The 19,131-nt window shown below is 55.6% G+C and overlaps 1 protein-coding gene across 1 annotated transcript in view; it reads left to right on the top strand.

Annotated features, from left to right (window-relative positions):
• Positions 1 to 19,113, top strand: part of LOC147086368 (E3 SUMO-protein ligase PIAS3-like) — a 28,954-nt gene extending 9,841 nt beyond the window's left edge. The window contains exons 6-11 of the mRNA XM_085978427.1: positions 289 to 449; positions 577 to 707; positions 3,917 to 4,088; positions 9,481 to 9,620; positions 9,825 to 9,862; positions 16,933 to 19,113. Of these exons, the coding sequence (XP_085834553.1) occupies positions 289 to 449; positions 577 to 707; positions 3,917 to 4,088; positions 9,481 to 9,620; positions 9,825 to 9,862; positions 16,933 to 17,214 (924 nt within the window). The 3' untranslated portion in view covers positions 17,215 to 19,113. The remainder of the gene's footprint in view (positions 1 to 288; positions 450 to 576; positions 708 to 3,916; positions 4,089 to 9,480; positions 9,621 to 9,824; positions 9,863 to 16,932) is intronic.
• The last annotated feature ends 18 nt before the right edge of the window (positions 19,114 to 19,131 follow it).

The following is a 19,131-nucleotide window of genomic DNA, read 5'->3' as shown; positions in this document are numbered from 1 at the left end:
GACCGGTTTTAGTCAGTCACGGTGAGCTATTTCCTGCGAGATGGAGGCGATTTACGCACAGTTCAGCTCAACACATTGCTCCTCGGGCACTCGGCCACGCCTTGCTGCTGAAGGCAGTTTCTGTTCGGTTTACTGAGTCTGGCACCCCAGACGCAGCACCGAGTATTGGGGTGAGAGCAAGGACTGAGGTGTATCTGTCGGCCCGATGCCAGACGAGCGATATACAATTTATAATTTGGAAGGAAGTTTTTGAGTGACTCAGACTAATAGTCTTGTTTGTTTGTACAGCTGGGAAAGATGAGGTTGTCAGTGCCCTGCCGTGCGATGACCTGCACTCACCTGCAGTGCTTCGATGCCGCGCTCTACCTACAGATGAACGAGAAGAAGGCCACATGGGTTTGCCCCGTTTGTGACAAGAAAGCACCTTATGAGAACCTGATCATTGACGGGTATAGGACGCCTCTCTTTTGCCCCCTCTTCCCCGCCCTACCGCTCTCACCCTTCCCCTTTCTGCCCTCTTCTCTCACCGCCCCCCCCCCCGAACCTGCTGTTTCAGCGCTGTCTCTCTGTCCACAGACTCTTCATGGAAATCCTCAACTCGTGCACACACTGCGACGAGATCCTGTTCAAGGAGGACGGGTCCTGGAGCCCAATGCAACCAAAGAGAGTGAAGCAAGAGCCCTATTGGACTTCTTCCTACAGCGAGGGTAAGGGGGCAGCAAGGGTCGGGGGCAGAGAGGGCCGACCAACCGCTAAGGTAAGGGGGTTAGGGGTCAGGGGATGTACTACGGTGAGGGTCCAGGGGGCCTGAGGGTAGCTTCTGATCACTAGAGCATTGTGTGTGAATGTGGACATTGAGTAAGGATAATATTGGGTGTGACTGTGAAGCTGTCTGCAATTCAACAGCCTTCTGATTATTCCCACTGTTGTCTTTGCTCACACATGAACAGTGGTCACTTGGGAGAGGGACGGGAGGGTCACTGTTCCTGGCCAGACTTGGTGCCTCCGGGAGAGGGACGGGAGGGTCACTGTTCCTGGCCAGACTTGGTGCCTCTGGGAGAGGGACGGGAGGGTCACTGTTCCTGGCCAGAGTTGGTGCCTCCGGGAGAGGGACGGGAGGGTCACTGTTCCTGGCCAGACTTGGTGCCTCCGGGAGAGGGACGGGAGGGTCACTGTTCCTGGCCAGAGTCAGTGCCTCCAGGAGAGGGACGGGAGGGTCACTGTTCCTGGCCAGACTTGGTGCCCCCGGGAGAGGGACGGGAGGGTCACTGTTCCTGGCCAGAGTCAGTGCCTCCAGGAGAGGGACGGGAGGGTCACTGTTCCTGGCCAGAGTTGGTGCCTCCAGGAGAGGGACGGGAGGGTCACTGTTCCTGGCCAGACTTGGTGCCTCCGGGAGAGGGACGGGAGGGTCACTGTTCCTGGCCAGACTTGGTGCCTCCGGGAGAGGGACGGGAGGGTCACTGTTCCTGGCCAGAGTCGGTGCCTCCAGGAGAGGGACGGGAGGGTCACTGTTCCTGGCCAGACTTGGTGCCTCCGGGAGAGGGACGGGAGGGTCACTGTTCCTGGCCAGAGTCAGTGCCTCCGGGAGAGGGACGGGAGGGTCACTGTTCCTGGCCAGAGTCAGTGCCTCCGGGAGAGGGATGGGAGGGTCACTGTTCCTGGCCAGACTTGGTGCCTCCGGGAGAGGGACGGGAGGGTCACTGTTCCTGGCCAGACTTGGTGCCTCCAGGAGAGGGACGGGAGGGTCACTGTTCCTGGCCAGAGTCAGTGCCTCCGGGAGAGGGACGGGAGGGTCACTGTTCCTGGCCAGAGTCAGTGCCTCCGAGAGAGGGACGGGAGGGTCACTGTTCCTGGCCAGAGTCGGTGCCTCCGGGAGAGGGGACGGGAGGGTCACTGTTCCTGGCCAGAGTCGGTGCCTCCGGGAGAGGGACGGGAGGGTCACTGTCACTGTTCCTGGCCAGAGTCTGTGCCTCCGGGAGAGGGACGGGAGGGTCACTGTTCCTGGCCAGAGTCAGTGCCTCCGGGAGAGGGACGGGAGGGTCACTGTTCCTGGCCAGAGTCTGTGCCTCCGGGAGAGGGACGGGAGGGTCACTGTTCCTGGCCAGAGTCTGTGCCTCCAGGAGAGGGACGGGAGGGTCACTGTTCCTGGCCAGACTTGGTGCCACCGGGAGAGGGACGGGAGGGTCACTGTTCCTGGCCAGACTCTCTGCCTCCGGGAGAGGGACGGGAGGGTCACTGTTCCTGGCCAGACTTGGTGCCTCCGGGAGAGGGACGGGAGGGTCACTGTTCCTGGCCAGACTTGGTGCCTCCGGGAGAGGGACGGGAGGGTCACTGTTCCTGGCCAGAGTCAGTGCCTCCGGGAGAGGGACGGGAGGGTCACTGTTCCTGGCCAGAGTCAGTGCCTCCGGGAGAGGGACGGGAGGGTCACTGTTCCTGGCCAGACTTGGTGCCTCCGGGAGAGGGACGGGAGGGTCACTGTTCCTGGCCAGACTTGGTGCCTCCGGGAGAGGGACGGGAGGGTCACTGTTCCTGGCCAGAGTCAGTGCCTCCGGGAGAGGGACGGGAGGGTCACTGTTCCTGGCCAGAGTCAGTGCCTCCGGGAGAGGGACGGGAGGGTCACTGTTCCTGGCCAGAGTCAGTGCCTCCGGGAGAGGGACGGGAGGGTCACTGTTCCTGGCCAGAGTCAGTGCCTCCGGGAGAGGGACAGGAGGGTCACTGTTCCTGGCCAGACTTGGTGCCTCCGGGAGAGGGACGGGAGGGTCACTGTTCCTGGCCAGAGTCAGTGCCTCCGGGAGAGGGACGGGAGGGTCACTGTTCCTGGCCGGACTTGGTGCCTCCGGGAGAGGGACGGGAGGGTCACTGTTCCTGGCCAGAGTCAGTGCCTCCGGGAGAGGGACGGGAGGGTCACTGTTCCTGGCCAGAGTCAGTGCCTCCGGGAGAGGGACGGGAGGGTCACTGTTCCTGGCCAGAGTCAGTGCCTCCGGGAGAGGGACGGGAGGGTCACTGTTCCTGGCCGGACTTGGTGCCTCCGGGAGAGGGACGGGAGGGTCACTGTTCCTGGCCAGAGTCAGTGCCTCCGGGAGAGGGACGGGAGGGTCACTGTTCCTGGCCAGAGTCAGTGCCTCCGGGAGAGGGACGGGAGGGGTCACTGTTCCTGGCCAGAGTCTGTGCCTCCGGGAGAGGGACGGGAGGGTCACTGTTCCTGGCCGGACTTGGTGCCTCCGGGAGAGGGACGGGAGGGTCACTGTTCCTGGCCAGAGTCAGTGCCTCCGGGAGAGGGACGGGAGGGTCACTGTTCCTGGCCAGAGTCAGTGCCTCCGGGAGAGGGACGGGAGGGTCACTGTTCCTGGCCAGAGTCGGTGCCTCCGGGAGAGGGACGGGAGGGTCACTGTTCCTGGCCAGAGTCAGTGCCTCCGGGAGAGGGACGGGAGGGTCACTGTTCCTGGCCAGAGTCAGTGCCTCCGGGAGAGGGACGGGAGGGTCACTGTTCCTGGCCAGAGTCAGTGCCTCCGGGAGAGGGACGGGAAGGTCACTGTCGGTGCCTCCGGGAGAGGGACGGGAAGGTCACTGTCGGTGCCTCCGGGAGAGGGACGGGAGGGTCACTGTTCCTGGCCAGACTCTCTGCCTCCGGGAGAGGGACGGGAGGGTCACTGTTCCTGGCCAGACTCTCTGCCTCCGGGAGAGGGACGGGAGGGTCACTGTTCCTGGCCAGACTCTCTGCCTCCGGGAGAGGGACGGGAGGGTCACTGTTCCTGGCCAGACTCTCTGCCTCCAGGAGAGGGACGGGAAGGTCACTGTCTGTGCCTCCGGGAGAGGGACGGGAGGGTTACTGACGGTGCCAGAGTCAGTGCCTCCAGGAGGTGAAGTGTTGGGAGAAAGTTGGCTACGCCGACAGTGACGTATATTGTTCTTCCAGCCAGCACGATGTACAAGGAGTCCTCCTCGCGAGCGAAGTATTGCACCCGAAGCAGCACCAATGCTGAGGTGATCGACCTCACATTAGACAGCTCCTCAGATGAAGAGGAGCCTCCAGTGAAGAGACACTGTCGCGCTGTGACCCCCACACACCTGTCGTCTTTCAACAAGCAGTAAGTTCATTGTCAAAGTAATTCACCGTGAAATTTCTCTCCGGGTTTAAGTTCCAGCATCTGCCATCTGTCTCCGGTGACTAACCAACTTCCTGAAGATGTTGGATTACATGCCAGGACCACCAGGCACTCTCCCAGTGTCGACTGGCTATTTGAGCATCAGGGCCACCTCACCGCCCCCACCCCCACCCCCCCCCCCCCCCCACCTCCTGTCCCTGCCCCGCCCCCTCACACGTGCACCTTCCAGCAGGGGTCATGAACATATGGGAATAATCTGCTCCATCACGCCTGTGTCATGCGTGTGTGATGATCAGACACCCCCTGCCATCAGCAGCCATGCAATCTCCTGGGAGAGTCAAAATAAACAGTCCTGGCCTCCCACAGTCTATTCTCCGTACACAATACCCCAGCCCCGCCCTCCCCCAGTCTATTCCCCGTACACAATACCCCAGCCTCGCCCTCCCCCAGTCTATTCCCCGTACACAATACCCCAGCCCGCCCTCCCCCAGTCTATTCCCCGTACACAATACCCCAGCCCCGCCCTCCCCCAGTCTATTCCCCGTACACAATACCCCAGCCCCGCCCTCCCCCAGTCTATTCCCCGTACACAATACCCCAGCCCCGCCCTCCCCCAGTCTATTCCCCGTACACAATACCCCAGCCCCGCCCTCCCCCAGTCTATTCCCCGTACACAATACCCCAGCCCGCCCTCCCCCAGTCTATTCCCCGTACACAATACCCCAGCCCCGCCCTCCCACAGTCTATTCCTCGTACACAATACCCCAGCCCCGCCCTCCCCCAGTCTATTCCCCGTACACAATACCCCAGCCCCGCCCTCCCCCAGTCTATTCCCCGTACACAATACCCCAGCCCCGCCCTCCCCAGTCTATTCCCCGTACACAATACCCCAGCCCCGCCCTCCCCCAGTCTATTCCCCGTACACAATACCCCAGCCTACCCTCCCCCAATCTATTCCCCGTACACAATACCCCAGCCCCGCCCTCCCCCAGTCTATTCCCCGTACACAATACCCCAGCCCCGCCCTCCCCCAGTCTATTCCCCGTACACAATACCCCAGCCCCGCCCTCCCCCAGTCTATTCCCCGTACACAATACCCCAGCCCCGCCCTCCCCCAGTCTATTCCCCGTACACAATACACCAGCCCCGCCCTCCCACAGTCTATTCCTCGTACACAATACCCCAGCCCCGCCCTCCCCCAGTCTATTCCCCGTACACAATACCCCAGCCCCGCCCTCCCCCAGTCTATTCCCCGTACACAATACCCCAGCCTACCCTCCCCCAATCTATTCCCCGTACACAATACCCCAGACCCGCCCTCCCCCAGTCTATTCCCCGTACACAGTACCCCAAACCCGCCCTCCCCCAGTCTATTAGAGTCATAGTTATACAGCACGGATAGAGGCCCTTCGGCCCATCGTGTCCGTGCCGGCCATCAAGCCCTGTCTAATCCCATATTCCAGCATTTGGTCCGTAGCCTTGTATGTTATGGCATTTCAAGTGCTTATCCAAATGCTTCTTAAATGTTGTGAGGGTTCCTGCCTCCACAACCCTTTCAGGCAGTGAGTTCCAGACTCCAACCAACCTCTGGGTGAAAAAGTTCTTTCTCAAATCCCCTCTAAACCTCCCGCCCTTTACCTTGAATCTATGCCCCCTAGTTATTGACCCTTCTACTAAGGGAAAAAGCTCCTCAGTATCCATCCCCCTCATAATTTTGTACACCTCAATCATGTCCCCCCTCAGCCTCCTCTGCTCCAAGGAAAACAAACCCAATCTGCCCAGTCTCTCTTCATAGCTGAAGCGCTCCAGCCCTGGTAACATCCTGGTGAATCTCCTCTGCACCCTCTCCAAAGCGTTCACATCCTTCCTGTAGTGTGGCGACTAGAACTGCACACAGTATTCCAGCTGTGGCCTAACCAGTGTTTTATACAGCTCCATCATAACCTCCTTGCTCTTATATTCTATGCCTCGGCTAATGAAGGCAAGTATCCCATATGCCTTTTTTACCACCTTATCCACCTGTTCCGCCGCCTTCAGGGATCTGTGTACCTGCACACCCAGATCCCTCTGACCCTCCGTCTTGCCTAGGGTCTTACCATTCATAGTGTATTCCCTTGCCTTGTTAGTCCCCCCAAAGTGCATCACCTCGCACTTTTCCGGGTTAAATTCCATTTGCCACTGTTCCGCCCATCTGACCAACCCATCTATATCGTCCTGCAGACTGAGGCTACCCTCCTCGCTATTTACCACCCTACCAATTTTTGTATCATCCGTGAACTTACTGATCATACCTTTTACATTCATATCCAAGTCATTAATGTAGACCACAAACAGCAAGGGACCCAGCACCGATCCCTGTGGTATCCCACTGGCCACAGGCTTCCAGTCACAAAAACAACCTTCGACCATCACCCTCTGCCTTCTGCCACTGAGCCAGTTTTGTATCCAATGTGCCAAGGCACCCTGGATTCCATGGGCTCTTACCTTCTTGACCAGTCTCCTGTGCGGGACTTTATCGAAGGCCTTACTGAAATCCATGTATACCACATCCACTGCGTTACCCTCATCCACACACCTAGTCACCCCCTCAAAAAATTCAATCAAATTAGTCAGACATGATCTTCCCTTGACAAAGCCATGTTGACTATCCCTGATTAATCCTTGCCTCTCCAAGTGGAGACAAATTTTGTCCCTCAAAATTTTTTCCAATAATTTTCCTACCACTGATGTTAGGCTCACTGGCCTGTAGTTCCCCGGTTTTTCCCTACTTCCCTTCTTGAATAATGGTACTACATTAGCGGTTCTCCAGTCCTCTGGCACATCCCCTGTGGCCAGAGAGGTCCTGAATATATGTGTTAGAGCCCCCGCAATCTCTTCCTTTGCCTCACACAGCAGCCTGGGATACATTTCGTCCGGGCCTGGGGATTTATCCATTTTTAGGCCAGCTAAAACCGCCAATACCTCCTCCCTCTCGATGTTAATATGTTCGAGCATATCACAGTCCCCCCGCCCTATTTCTATGTCTACATCGTATTCCCCGTACACAATACCCCAGCCCCGCCCTCCCCCAGTCTATTCCCCGTACACAATACACCAGCCCCACCCTCCCCCAGTCTATTCCCCGTACACAATACCCCAGCCCCGCCCTCCCCAGTCTATTCCCCGTACACAATACCCAGCCCCGACCTCCCACAGTCTATTCCCCGTACACAATACACCAGCCCCGCCCTCCCCCAGTCTATTCCCCGTACACAATACACCAGCCCCACCCTCCCCCAGTCTATTCCCCGTACACAATACCCCAGCCCCGCCCTCCCCCAGTCTATTCCCCGTACACAATACCCAGCCCCGACCTCCCACAGTCTATTCCCCGTACACAATACCCCAGCCCCGCCCTCCCCCAGTCTATTCCCTGTACACAATACCCCAGCCCCGACCTCCCACAGTCTATTCCCCGTACACAATACCCCAGCCCCGCCCTCCCCCAGTCTATTCCCTGTACACAATACCCCAGCCCCGACCTCCCACAGTCTATTCCCCGTACACAATACCCCAGCCCCGGCCTCCCCCAGTCTATTCCCCGTACACAATACCCCAGCCCCGCCCTCCCCCAGTCTATTCCCTGTACACAATACCCCAGCCCCGCCCTCCCCCAGTCTATTCCCCGTACACAATACCCCAGCCCCGCCCTCCCCCAGTCTATTCCCCGTACACAATACCCCAGCCCCGGCCTCCCCCAGTCTATTCCCCGTACACAATACCCCAGCCCCGCCCTCCCCCAGTCTATTCCCCGTACACAATACCCCAGCCCCGCCCTCCCCCAGTCTATTCCCTGTACACAATACCCCAGCCCCGCCCTCCCCAGTCTATTCCCCGTACACAATACCCAGCCCCGACCTCCCACAGTCTATTCCCCGTACACAATACACCAGCCCCGCCCTCCCCCAGTCTATTCCCCGTACACAATACACCAGCCCCACCCTCCCCCAGTCTATTCCCCGTACACAATACCCCAGCCCCGCCCTCCCCCAGTCTATTCCCCGTACACAATACCCAGCCCCGACCTCCCACAGTCTATTCCCCGTACACAATACCCCAGCCCCGCCCTCCCCCAGTCTATTCCCTGTACACAATACCCCAGCCCCGACCTCCCACAGTCTATTCCCCGTACACAATACCCCAGCCCCGCCCTCCCCCAGTCTATTCCCTGTACACAATACCCCAGCCCCGCCCTCCCCCAGTCTATTCCCTGTACACAATACCCCAGCCCCGCCCCAGTCTATTCCCTGTACACAATACCCCAGCCCCGGCCTCCCCCAGTCTATTCCCTGTACACAATACCCCAGCCCCGGCCCAGTCTATTCCCTGTACACAATACCCCAGCCCCGGCCTCCCCCAGTCTATTCCCTGTACACAATACCCCAGCCCCGGCCTCCCCCAGTCTATTCCCCGTACACAATACCCCAGCCCCGCCCTCCCCCAGTCTATTCCCTGTACACAATACCCCAGCCCCGCCCTCCCCCAGTCTATTCCCCGTACACAATACCCCAGCCCCGCCCTCCCCCAGTCTATTCCCCGTACACAATACCCAGCCCCGACCTCCCCCAGTCTATTCCCTGTACACAATACCCCAGCCCCGCCCTCCCCCAGTCTATTCCCTGTACACAATACCCCAGCCCCGCCCTCCCCCAGTCTATTCCCCGTACACAATACCCCAGCCCCGCCCTCCCCCAGTCTATTCCCTGTACACAATACCCCAGCCCCGCCCTCCCCCAGTCTATTCCCCGTACACAATACCCAGCCCCGACCTCCCACAGTCTATTCCCCGTACACAATACCCCAGCCCCGCCCCAGTCTATTCCCTGTACACAATACCCTAGCCCCGGCCTCCCCCAGTCTATTCCCCGTACACAATACCCCAGCCCCGGCCTCCCCCAGTCTATTCCCCGTACACAATACCCAGCCCCGACCTCCCCCAGTCTATTCCCCGTACACAATACCCCAGCCCCGCCCTCCCCCAGTCTATTCCCCGTACACAATACCCCAGCCCCGCCCTCCCCCAGTCTATTCCCCGTACACAATACCCTAGCCCCGGCCTCCCCCAGTCTATTCCCCGTACACAATACCCCAGCCCCGGCCTCCCCCAGTCTATTCCCTGTACACAATACCCAGCCCCGACCTCCCCCAGTCTATTCCCTGTACACAATACCCCAGCCCCGGCCTCCCCCAGTCTATTCCCCGTACACAATACCCAGCCCCGACCTCCCCCAGTCTATTCCCCGTACACAGTACCCCAGCCTCCCAGTCTATTCCCAGTACAGCTGTAGTTGGATGGATGCAAGTCTAATTCATGTTTAATGTAAAACCTCCACAGATTGCTGAACCTTCACCAGCTGCCTCCGATGCTTCAAAGTCCTGCTCTAACTGGAGTTTCCACAGACTACCTCTCCTCTCTCTCCATCCCGGAATACCACCTCTCCTACCACATGCCCCCGCTGCCTTCTGACATTCAAGGTAACTTGCTTTCATTTTCCAATTTTCTCCTCTCGCGCCCTGAAGACTCTGACTGGCTGACGGTCCCCCCGGACCACCTGCCGTCCCTCACCCTCCCCAGTGTCTGTCTCCACCCTCCCCAGTGTCTCCCCCCCCCCCCCCCCCCCGCAGTGCCTGGGGTAATGATGAAGATTCTGACTCTTTGTTTCTGTCTGTTTCTTACAGGTTTAGATTTATTTTCCTTCTTGCAAGCCGATAGTCAGGTCAGTGCAATTAATGGCCATGCTGCTTTGTATTTTTGTAACCGTTATGTTTTTTCTGCACATTGAGGATGTTGGTTGGGATTTAAACAGCATTGTAACTCTATTACAGGTTAGGCTCACGAGCGGGCTCTCTACACTTCAGAGAAGCACAGACTCGGGGCTGATGTAATCGATGTTTATAAAATAATGAAGGGAATAGATTGTGTAAACCAGTTACATTGGGCAGGACCGGGGGCGGTGGTTGTGCTTTGTAAAGAGAGCAGAACTCTGCAGTTACTCTTTCCAGGGAACAGTGGCGCGTGGGACATGCTGTCGGCTCTCGATCACGTGGCTCCAGGTGGGTGGGCAGTGCCTGTATTGTAAAGCACGGGGCATTGCAACTGTGTGGACCAGGAGGTCTTTCCATTATTGTATGTTTGCAGTACGGGCACCAGTCACTCTAGGTCAGAAACACCGGTTAGATACAGAGTAAAGCTCCCTCTACACTGTCCCATCAAACACTCCCAGGGCAGGTACAGCACGGGTTAGATACAGAGTAAAGCTCCCTCTACACTGTCCCATCAAACACTCCCAGGGCAGGTACAGCACGGGTTAGATACAGAGTAAAGCTCCCTCTACACTGTCCCATCAAACACTCCCAGGGCAGGTACAGCACGGGTTAGATACAGAGTAAAGCTCCCTCTACACTGTCCCATCAAACACTCCCAGGGCAGGTACAGCACGGGTTAGATACAGAGTAAAGCTCCCTCTACACTGTCCCATCAAACACTCCCAGGGCAGGTACAGCACGGGTTAGATACAGAGTAAAGCTCCCTCTACACTGTCCCATCAAACACTCCCAGGGCAGGTACAGCACGGGTTAGATACAGAGTAAAGCTCCCTCTACACTGTCCCATCAAACACTCTCAGGGCAGGTACAGCACGGGTTAGATACAGAGTAAAGCTCCCTCTACACTGTCCCGTCAAACACTCCCAGGGCAGGTACAGCACGGGTTAGATACAGAGTAAAGCTCCCTCTACACTGTCCCGTCAAACACTCCCAGGGCAGGGACAGCACGGGTTAGATACAGAGTAAAGCTCCCTCTACACTGTCCCGTCAAACCCTCCCAGGGCAGGTACAGCACGGGTTAGATACAGAGTAAAGCTCCCTCTACACTGTCCCGTCAAACCCTCCCAGGGCAGGTTAGATACAGAGTAAAGCTCCCTCTACACTGTCCCGTCAAACCCTCCCAGGGCAGGTACAGCACGGGTTAGATACAGAGTAAAGCTCCCTCGACACTGTCCCATCAAACACTCCCAGGGCAGGTACAGCACGGGTTAGATACAGAGTAAAGCTCCCTCTACACTGTCCCATCAAACCCTCCCAGGGCAGGTACAGCACCGGTTAGATACAGAGTAAAGCTCCCTCTACACTGTCCCGTCAAACCCTCCCAGGGCAGGTTAGATACAGAGTAAAGCTCCCTCTACACTGTCCCGTCAAACCCTCCCAGGGCAGGTACAGCACGGGTTAGATACAGAGTAAAGCTCCCTCTACACTGTCCCATCAAACACTCCCAGGGCAGGTACAGCACGGGTTAGATACAGAGTAAAGCTCCCTCTACACTGTCCCATCAAACCCTCCCAGGGCAGGTTAGATACAGAGTAAAGCTCCCTCTACACTGTCCCATCAAACCCTCCCAGGGCAGGTTAGATACAGAGTAAAGCTCCCTCTACACTGTCCCGTCAAACCCTCCCAGGGCAGGTTAGATACAGAGTAAAGCTCCCTCTACACTGTCCCGTCAAACCCTCCCAGGGCAGGTTAGATACAGAGTAAAGCTCGCTCTACACTGTCCCCATCAAACACTCCCAGGGCAGGTACAGCACGGGGTTAGATACAGAGTAAAGCTCCCTCTGCACTGTCCCATCAAACACTCCCAGGGCAGGTACAGCACAGGTTAGATACAGAGTAAAGCTCCCTCTACACTGTCCCATCAAACACTCCCAGGGCAGGTACAGCACGGGTTAGATACAGAGTAAAGCTCCCTCTACACTGTCCCATCAAACACTCCCAGGGCAGGTACAGCACGGGTTAGATACAGAGTAAAGCTCCCTCTACACTGTCCCATCAAACCCTCCCAGGGCAGGTACAGCACGGGTTAGATACAGAGTAAAGCTCCCTCTACACTGTCCCATCAAACCCTCCCAGGGCAGGTTAGATACAGAGTAAAGCTCCCTCTACACTGTCCCATCAAACCCTCCCAGGGCAGGTACAGCACGGGTTAGATACAGAGTAAAGCTCCCTCTACACTGTCCCATCAAACACTCCCAGGGCAGGTACAGCACGGGTTAGATACAGAGTAAAGCTCCCTCTACACTGTCCCATCAAACACTCCCAGGGCAGGGACTGCACGGGGTTAGATACAGAGTAAAGCTCCCTCTACACTGTCCCATCAAACCCTCCCAGGGCAGGTTAGATACAGAGTAAAGCTCCCTCTCCACTGTCCCATCAAACACTCCCAGGGCAGGGACTGCACGGGGTTAGATACAGAGTAAAGCTCCCTCCACACTGTCCCATCAAACCCTCCCAGGGCAGGTTAGATACAGAGTAAAACTCCCTCTACACTGTCCCATCAAACACTCCCAGGGCAGGTACAGCACAGGTTGGATACTGAGTAAAGCTCCCTCTACACTGTCGGATCAAACACTCCCAGGGCAGGTACAGCACGGGTTAGATACAGAGTAAAGCTCCCTCTGCACTGTCCCATCAAACACTCCCAGGGCAGGTTAGATACAGAGTAAAGCTCCCTCTACACTGTCCCATCAAACACTCCCAGGGCAGGTACAGCACGGGTTAGATACAGAGTAAAGCTCCCTCTACACTGTCCCATCAAACACTCCCAGGGCAGGTACAGCACGGGTTAGATACAGAGTAAAGCTCCCTCTACACTGTCCCATCAAACACTCCCAGGGCAGGTACAGCACGGGTTAGATACAGAGTAAAGCTCCCTCTACACTGTCCCATCAAACACTCCCAGGGCAGGTACAGCACGGGTTAGATACAGAGTAAAGCTCCCTCTACACTGTCCCATCAAACACTCCCAGGGCAGGTACAGCATGGGTTAGATACAGAGTAAAGCTCCCTGTACACTGTCCCATCAAACACTCCCAGGGCAGGTGCAGCACGGGTTAGATACAGAGTAAAGCTCCCTCTACAGTCCCATCAAACACTCCCAGGGCAGGTACAGCACGGGTTAGATACAGAGTAAAGCTCCCTCTACACTGTCCCATCAAACACTCCCAGGGCAGGTACAGCATGGGTTAGATACAGAGTAAAGCTCCCTGTACACTGTCCCATCAAACACTCCCAGGGCAGGTGCAGCACGGGTTAGATACAGAGTAAAGCTCCCTCTACAGTCCCATCAAACACTCCCAGGGCAGGTACAGCACGGGTTAGATACAGAGTAAAGCTCCCTCTGCACTGTCCCATCAAACACTCCCAGGGCAGGTTAGATACAGAGTAAAGCTCCCTCTACACTGTCCCATCAAACACTCCCAGGGCAGGTACAGCACGGGTTAGATACAGAGTAAAGCTCCCTCTACACTGTCCCATCAAACACTCCCAGGGCAGGTACAGCACGGGTTAGATACAGAGTAAAGCTCCCTCTACACTGTCCCATCAAACACTCCCAGGGCAGGTACAGCACGGGTTAGATACAGAGTAAAGCTCCCTCTACACTGTCCCATCAAACACTCCCAGGGCAGGTACAGCATGGGTTAGATACAGAGTAAAGCTCCCTGTACACTGTCCCATCAAACACTCCCAGGGCAGGTGCAGCACGGGTTAGATACAGAGTAAAGCTCCCTCTACAGTCCCATCAAACACTCCCAGGGCAGGTACAGCACGGGTTAGATACAGAGTAAAGCTCCCTCTACACTGTCCCATCAAACACTCCCAGGGCAGGTACAGCATGGGTTAGATACAGAGTAAAGCTCCCTCTACACTGTCCCATCAAACACTCCCAGGGCAGGGACAGCACGGGTTAGATACAGAGTAAAGCTCCCTCTACACTGTCCCATCAAACACTCCCAGGGCAGGTACAGCACGGGTTAGATACAGAGTAAAGCTCCCTCTGCACTGTCCCATCAAACACTCCCAGGGCAGGTACAGCACGGGTTAGATACAGAGTAAAGCTCCCTCTACACTGTCCCATCAAACACTCTCAGGGCAGGTACAGCACGGGTTAGATACAGAGTAAAGCTCCCTCTACACTGTCCCGTCAAACACTCCCAGGGCAGGTACAGCACGGGTTAGATACAGAGTAAAGCTCCCTCTACACTGTCCCGTCAAACACTCCCAGGGCAGGGACAGCACGGGTTAGATACAGAGTAAAGCTCCCTCTACACTGTCCCGTCAAACCCTCCCAGGGCAGGTACAGCACGGGTTAGATACAGAGTAAAGCTCCCTCTACACTGTCCCGTCAAACCCTCCCAGGGCAGGTTAGATACAGAGTAAAGCTCCCTCTACACTGTCCCGTCAAACCCTCCCAGGGCAGGTACAGCACGGGTTAGATACAGAGTAAAGCTCCCTCGACACTGTCCCATCAAACACTCCCAGGGCAGGTACAGCACGGGTTAGATACAGAGTAAAGCTCCCTCTACACTGTCCCATCAAACCCTCCCAGGGCAGGTACAGCACCGGTTAGATACAGAGTAAAGCTCCCTCTACACTGTCCCGTCAAACCCTCCCAGGGCAGGTTAGATACAGAGTAAAGCTCCCTCTACACTGTCCCGTCAAACCCTCCCAGGGCAGGTACAGCACGGGTTAGATACAGAGTAAAGCTCCCTCTACACTGTCCCATCAAACACTCCCAGGGCAGGTACAGCACGGGTTAGATACAGAGTAAAGCTCCCTCTACACTGTCCCATCAAACCCTCCCAGGGCAGGTTAGATACAGAGTAAAGCTCCCTCTACACTGTCCCATCAAACCCTCCCAGGGCAGGTTAGATACAGAGTAAAGCTCCCTCTACACTGTCCCGTCAAACCCTCCCAGGGCAGGTTAGATACAGAGTAAAGCTCCCTCTACACTGTCCCGTCAAACCCTCCCAGGGCAGGTTAGATACAGAGTAAAGCTCGCTCTACACTGTCCCCATCAAACACTCCCAGGGCAGGTACAGCACGGGGTTAGATACAGAGTAAAGCTCCCTCTGCACTGTCCCATCAAACACTCCCAGGGCAGGTACAGCACAGGTTAGATACAGAGTAAAGCTCCCTCTACACTGTCCCATCAAACACTCCCAGGGCAGGTACAGCACGGGTTAGATACAGAGTAAAGCTCCCTCTACACTGTCCCATCAAACACTCCCAGGGCAGGTACAGCACGGGTTAGATACAGAGTAAAGCTCCCTCTACACTGTCCCATCAAACCCTCCCAGGGCAGGTACAGCACGGGTTAGATACAGAGTAAAGCTCCCTCTACACTGTCCCATCAAACCCTCCCAGGGCAGGTTAGATACAGAGTAAAGCTCCCTCTACACTGTCCCATCAAACCCTCCCAGGGCAGGTACAGCACGGGTTAGATACAGAGTAAAGCTCCCTCTACACTGTCCCATCAAACACTCCCAGGGCAGGTACAGCACGGGTTAGATACAGAGTAAAGCTCCCTCTACACTGTCCCATCAAACACTCCCAGGGCAGGGACTGCACGGGGTTAGATACAGAGTAAAGCTCCCTCTACACTGTCCCATCAAACCCTCCCAGGGCAGGTTAGATACAGAGTAAAGCTCCCTCTCCACTGTCCCATCAAACACTCCCAGGGCAGGGACTGCACGGGGTTAGATACAGAGTAAAGCTCCCTCCACACTGTCCCATCAAACCCTCCCAGGGCAGGTTAGATACAGAGTAAAACTCCCTCTACACTGTCCCATCAAACACTCCCAGGGCAGGTACAGCACAGGTTGGATACTGAGTAAAGCTCCCTCTACACTGTCGGATCAAACACTCCCAGGGCAGGTACAGCACGGGTTAGATACAGAGTAAAGCTCCCTCTGCACTGTCCCATCAAACACTCCCAGGGCAGGTTAGATACAGAGTAAAGCTCCCTCTACACTGTCCCATCAAACACTCCCAGGGCAGGTACAGCACGGGTTAGATACAGAGTAAAGCTCCCTCTACACTGTCCCATCAAACACTCCCAGGGCAGGTACAGCACGGGTTAGATACAGAGTAAAGCTCCCTCTACACTGTCCCATCAAACACTCCCAGGGCAGGTACAGCACGGGTTAGATACAGAGTAAAGCTCCCTCTACACTGTCCCATCAAACACTCCCAGGGCAGGTACAGCATGGGTTAGATACAGAGTAAAGCTCCCTGTACACTGTCCCATCAAACACTCCCAGGGCAGGTGCAGCACGGGTTAGATACAGAGTAAAGCTCCCTCTACACTGTCCCATCAAACACTCCCAGGGCAGGTACAGCACGGGTTAGATACAGAGTAAAGCTCCCTCTACAGTCCCATCAAACACTCCCAGGGCAGGTACAGCACGGGTTAGATACAGAGTAAAGCTCCCTCTACACTGTCCCATCAAACACTCCCAGGGCAGGTACAGCATGGGTTAGATACAGAGTAAAGCTCCCTCTACACTGTCCCATCAAACACTCCCAGGGCAGGGACAGCACGGGTTAGATACAGAGTAAAGCTCCCTCTACACTGTCCCATCAAACACTCCCAGGGCAGGTACAGCACGGGTTAGATACAGAGTAAAGCTCCCTCTACACTGTCCCATCAAACACTCCCAGGGCAGGTACAGCACGGGTTAGATACAGAGTAAAGCTCCCTCTACACTGACCCATCAAACACTCCCAGGGCAGGTACAGCACGGGTTAGATACAGAGTAAAGCTCCATGAATCAGTTTCGGTTTTACAAGCCTGTGGATTGAAGGAGTCCCACCGTGTTGAGGTCCTGGGAAGCAGTGAGTTGGAGATGGTGTGTGGAGCCTCATTGCAATGCAGGGAGGAGGAGGGTGTGTCGGTTGCAGTATTCGTGGTCATTAACAATGTCTCGGCACTTACGTGTTCTCCGTTTCCCTGCAGCATTACAGTTCAGTTATCAACAGCTCCTCTGAGGAGCAGGATGCCATGCGCTCCTCGCTCAGCCACTTCTTCCAGTTCAGTTCCTCACCGCATTTCCTGGAGCCTGTTGTCAGCCCGTCGAGTGGCGTGCATGGGACAGTGAGCAGGAGCAGCAGCATCATCTCCAGCAACGCTGCAAGAGAGAGTCAGCACAATCGCCCTGGGGCCGCAGCCCTGGGCAGTGGGAGCAGTGTAGGTGGAGCTGGCCCCAGCCACGGACTGGATATCATCTCTTTAGACTAAGAAAATACTAACCAGTAACGAGCAAGAATGGAGAATCGGAGCAGGAACTCAATCCACTTTGAAAACTGGTGTAAACCATGAATCTGAATCCAGGGTAGAATCAGTTGAGAGCAATTCCTCCACCGTGCTGCTCCCAGGAGGGTGCGTTGCCTCAGCCTTGGTCTGTGCTTTTCCATTCGGACACCAGACGATATAAAACCGCCTGTCAGCAAGCACAGGAGTCCTCCGAGCACCACCCGTCTGCCCATTGCAGTACGGAGCTGTGCTTGGGCCTGAATCCTACAGGTGACAGTAAACTACCTAGTCCAAACAGAGCAGGCAATTCCAAAACTGTTGCTGCTGGTGATGTTCTGGCAGACGCTGGATCCCTGGAGCTGGACTCTGCACCCCCCCACCACCCCTGGTGTACCTGCCCAGTGAGAGGAGGGGCTCGCAGTTAAAGATCTGAGGACATTCAGTCTCGCAGTTGCACTTTTGTGGGTGGGTGTGTGTCTGTGGGGAGGTCCCTATACCAGCATGTCTGAACTGGCAGTGCCCACACAGGCTGGATGTTACTGTGTGTGAATATGGTCAAAGGAGAAGGTATGAAGATTAAGGGAAGTGACTGACTCAGCCGTGCCATGTTTAAACAAAAGGTGTTTCGTGGTGAGTCAAAGGTTATTCAAGAAAGAGTTGGATATATTTCTTAAGGCTAAAGGGATCAAGGGATATGGGGAGAAAGCAGGGACCGGGTACTGAATTTGGATGATCAGCCATGATCTCATTGAATGGCAGAGCAGGCTCGAGGGGCCGACTCCTGCCTTCTATGTTTAATTACATAGAACTTATTGCCATACTACAAGTGGTGAGCATGTGGAACTCACAACCACAGGGAGAGTGGTTGAGGTCAATAGCATAGATGCATTTAAGGGGAAGCCAGATACGCACATGAGGGAGAAGGGAATGGAAGGTTGTGCTGATGGGGTTAGGTGAAGTAGGCTCGTGTGGAGCACAAACGCCAGCATAGACGGGTTGAAAAGGAGTTTGGAGATGGGCAGCACGTAAACCTCCAGAGACTGTGGGCACAGAATGGCTGCTGGGCAGCCTTGAACATTGTAAACTGCAAATTTCCCACCCCCACAGTCAAGTACCCAGTCTGCTCCCACCCGAGTGATGCTGGAGAGGCAGCCAGTGTTAATCATCACTCGAGGGGAAGTAGAAGATAACCTGGAACCACCTTCGTTCCAGTCCTGGGGGAGAGGGCTAGTTTAAACCCTCTATTCTGGGAAGATTTCGAAAGGGGTGAGTGACCCTGATATTGAGCACTGTAGACACCCGGAGCAACCCTGGATGGAGGTTAGGGAGTGTGTTCTGGACACAACAGGGAATCCTAGACATGGTGGGAAGTGGTGTCACTTTTTTAATGTAACTTCCAATATATTTTATCAATGTTAAATTTTCCCTTTTTTAAAAAGAATTATAAATGAACATTCTGTACAGAGAAAGCAAATGATCTATTTTCAGTTGCAGCTATTTTGTAAATATATTATAAAAAAAAAACTTCCAAAGACTATCCTCAGTGGCAGGACACGACTAGTGAGTCGGACTCTCTCGTGCCTCTTCCACGTGGATACCTCGATATTTATACATTTAACCTCATTCTCTTCAGTTACTGTTCAGTGAATAACCGACACTCTGGGGCATCTATCAGCCCCCGGGGTAATGCTTGGTGCCTGTAGCAGATCACGGGACCTAGAATTGAAAGCTTCAGTGCCGAGCACTGGCACAGACAGGCTGCCCACCCATGTAAAGGGGGAGGTGCGGCGAGTTAGCTTTATTCACTGAACAGGATTCACACTGAATCTTACTGTGTTGATGTATCAATCCTATTACTGCAATTAAAGGATGAGGAAACCAGGACCTGGCTGGTGCTGTTAT

Source organism: Somniosus microcephalus, unplaced genomic scaffold (assembly GCF_052327205.1).
Source record: "Somniosus microcephalus isolate GS21.2 unplaced genomic scaffold, FLI_Smic_1.0 unresolved_chr7, whole genome shotgun sequence".
Taxonomy (NCBI): domain Eukaryota; kingdom Metazoa; phylum Chordata; class Chondrichthyes; order Squaliformes; family Somniosidae; genus Somniosus; species Somniosus microcephalus.
Note: the sequence above shows the minus strand (reverse complement) of the source record. Positions and strands in the feature narration are given on the sequence as shown.